This window comes from Psammomys obesus, unplaced genomic scaffold (assembly GCF_907164565.1).
Source record: "Psammomys obesus unplaced genomic scaffold, mPsaObe1.curated_primary_1811, whole genome shotgun sequence".
NCBI classification, from domain to species: Eukaryota; Metazoa; Chordata; class Mammalia; order Rodentia; family Muridae; genus Psammomys; species Psammomys obesus.
In genome coordinates, this window is record NW_026585685.1 from 34,967 (window position 1) to 38,504 (window position 3,538).

The 3,538-nt window shown below is 39.2% G+C and overlaps 1 protein-coding gene across 2 annotated transcripts in view; it reads right to left on the reverse strand.

Moving 5' to 3' along the window:
• Hao2 (hydroxyacid oxidase 2) overlaps positions 1-3,538 on the reverse strand; it is a 24,117-nt gene continuing 20,579 nt past the window's right edge. Inside the window, exons 8-9 of one of the 2 annotated variants that reach the window (XM_055629107.1) lie at positions 3,261-3,347; positions 1-1,946 (exon numbers count right to left, since the gene is read on the reverse strand). In XM_055629107.1, coding sequence (XP_055485082.1) covers positions 3,292-3,347 — 56 coding nt within the window. In that variant the 3' untranslated portion in view covers positions 1-1,946; positions 3,261-3,291. Of the gene's footprint in view, positions 3,348-3,538 lie in introns of both variants that reach the window. The other variant, XM_055629101.1, reaches the window with a different exon arrangement.

Here is a 3,538-nt window from a genome sequence, read left to right on the forward strand (position 1 = left end):
CCTAATATATTTAGTATTTATTTTCATGCCCTACATAGATGTGTTACCCATTTTCCTCTGTTATTTGGGATTGACCCCAAAAGCTCATCCATAATGATCAAATGCTCTACCACTGAGCTACATTCCCCCAGTGGGAATTAATATTTACATAGATTATTCAAAAGAACTATTTGAATTACAGAGCAAAACTGAGCAGGAAGCACACGCTACAAAGCACATAAATGCACAGCCCCCATCCACTGGTATCCTGAACTGAAAGAATGCATTTGTTACGTCAGTGAACCTCTGTCTCCATGATTTTGTTTCTTCCACAATGTCATATGTTTAGAATCTTACAATATGCAACTGTTAATGGAAGGTTTCATTCACATACTGACAGATCTTTAACTGTTCCTCTGTGTATTTTCATGGTTTGGTAGCATTTCCCCCTAGGAAATGAATAATGTCTGGGTGTCCCACATCTATTTAAAAACTACTGAAGAACATCATGGCAGAAGATCTGCCCACCAAGTTTGGGCAATTGTGAATGGAGTTCCTGTAAAGACGCCCATGCGGTTATGTTCTATGGATGTGACCACAGATGTAAACACATCTGGGTAAACACCATAACTCACAGTTGGCAGTTTATCCAGTGAAGGTGTTTAGTTTTGAGGCAAACTCACAAACTGTCTTACAAAGTCTCTATACTGTTTTTATGCTCATTGGTAATGTATATCCTTGCTAACATTTGGTGTTGGTTGGACTTTGACATATCCCAGGAGCTATACAGTGGTGTCCTGTTGTTTAAATTTGTAATTCCTTAATATGCATGGTGTTGAGCACGTGACTCTTTTCTGTCTCCATACCTCCATTGGAAGCACCAGCTTTTGTCTTCTGTCTTCTGTCTACATTAGACACGGTCATATGGTAAAACAGGACACTTTTAAGTTCCGTGACATTTCTTTCTGAGATTTAATAAGCACTTATTTTGAAGTGACTAAGGCAATGCTGTCTTGTCCTGACTTCATTTTGTACCTGCTTCAAAACGTCTCAGCCATCTGCCCCACAACAATCCTGTCTGCCTTGGCAACACTTTGAGATTTCTATAGCCATAAACACAGCTCAGATGTGTTCATCAAAATAATTCCTGTTTAAAAACAATCAAAAATGATTTTAGTTGAAAAAAATTGCCATGTTATGTCCAAAATAAGTATTATGTCATGACTAAACAAATGTTCTGCAAGCTTCCTCTGTCCCTCATATAACATTGATGTGATTGTGAAATTTGCTTTTAAACATGCTGTACCCCTGAGCTTCAGTGTCAAGAGACTTTGAGCCAATTGCCTCTTCTTGGTCACTGGTCAAAATTAAAGGACTCTGATACTCATGTATTTTGGGTTGAGAGCCTAGCCTTTAATGTATAAGTCATTTCTTCAGCCCAACTCTGATGCTTTTAACTGCCTAAATTAGTATGGTTGTCTGTGTCTTTCCCAAATGAAACGATTACTCTCTAGATCAGTGTGCAAGCTTACGTGCATGATTTTGAGCAGCAATGAACACTCAGTTGGTGTTATCTTTATGTACCAGCCTTGGTTTCTTCCTTTAGAATTGCACATCTATCTGTTGGAGCCTAGAACAAAAGGCAGCTTGACTGTTACCTTAGGTTCAAGATCCAGAAAAGGCAGAGCTATCACTCAAGAAATGTATTCAGGGAGAACGTATACTTTTAAACAAAATAGTCTAACTACCTTCTTTCCCAGTATACCTTGGGCTGTTGTGGTTTGTTTCACTCTTGAAACAAACAAATCTATAACAGTTCAATCAAACCTCATCTGCTGAGTTTAAAGCCGAAGAGATGCCCTGTGTTGTGCCAGTTTGAAGTTATTGCGTAGGTGTGGCTTCTACCAAGGAAGTTGGAGGAATTTCAAAGCATAGCCATCAGTGAAGGGGAACAGGAACAAGTCAAGCTGTAAGGATGACAGTGAGTAAAGGTTCACCTCTGGCTTGGTCAGTTAGTCATGTATCCCAGGTCCACCTGCCCAGGGATTGCTCTGTACCCAGTAGTCCAGGCCCTCTGTCAATTAGTAGTTGAGAGAATTTTTCCAAGACCCAGCTGTAGGCCAGTCTGAGGAAGGGCGTTCTTCCACTAGGGTTCCCTCTTCTCAAGTGATTTTAGGTTCGTGCATGCCAAGTTGACAGCTGAAGCTAACTGTGACAATCACAGAGGCCAATGAGTACCTAGGCATTCACATTTTGTTTCTAACGTGATGAGAATGGTGGGAATAAAGCTATCGGTGTATAAATGGGGGGATATGGAAAAACATGGTGCCTGACACGGAATTCTGTGATACAGAAACATGGATCTACAGAGCGATCAAAGCAGTTCAGAGGCTGTAGAACATGCCAAAGAACAACAAAGTCCATCCAAGTGTGGCCAAATTCCCCTGGAAATGGGTTAGGCTGGTGTTTCATGTTTAAGTTTATATGAAACTGCTTTCTTGGAGACTTCTGGGTAGCAGAAATTTTCTTAGACTTTAATTTTTACATTTACTTTAACTCTATAAACTATTGAAAAGTCTTACATTTATTTGAATAAATGAATATGAGCAGAATAAAGATATCTTCTTTTTCATGTATTGGTGAAAGACTGTGATTATTAATTTTATTTTAGTCATAGATTCTTGAAAACGAGTTTCAAACTCTTCCTTTTGATATTCTTTTGGAAGGTCAACTATTGTCAACAATGGACATTAGGCAATAGATCAAAACTTCCTGTAACATCCTGTGTTAGACCTTGAATAATTCAAAAATTCATTAGCTCTCTGTTGTTTTGTGTTTTAGACTTTGACTATAATGCTTAACGTTTTAAAATTTTCCAGTGTTTCTTCCAGAAGGGAATGAGAAAAGCTACATTAGGGTAACCTGTTCCCATTTCTTTTTAAACACATATCATTATTTTAATTGGTACAGAGTAATTGCAAATATTTATGGTACAGTATAACATTTCAATGACGTATAATGTATAAAATCATCAGATAAAGATAACTGGTATGTCATATCAGACAGGACCATTGTATTTCTTGCTGGACCATGGCTGTTTGACATAGTCAATTAATTGTTGTCCACTACAGTTATCCTGTAGAACATTAGGTGTTATTCCTTCATCCAAATGCACACTGTGGGATCTGTTAGATATCTTTTCTCCATCCCTCTCTAATTTTGAGGCTACAGGGCTCAAACCACTAGATAGGATGGGGCCCAAGAAGAACAGGATTGCACACCACATCTTCTGGAGGCAGTCTCAGCAGGCCCTTATAATCTGGAGAACTGAATAAGGTCTGGACTGATCTCAGCGACTGACCGGCAGCCTGAAAGAACCACACAATTATGAGCAGGTGAGAAGGCTTATGGGGGAGGGTTTTGAATACAGATTTGTTGATCTGGGTTTGATCCCGAGTCCCCCAAAATAGCTGGGGAAAAGCAACCAACAAGAATTGCCCTTTTTTCCTCCACACCTGCTCCTGCAAACTCTGTCTGTGTTTCTCTGACTCTCTCTTTC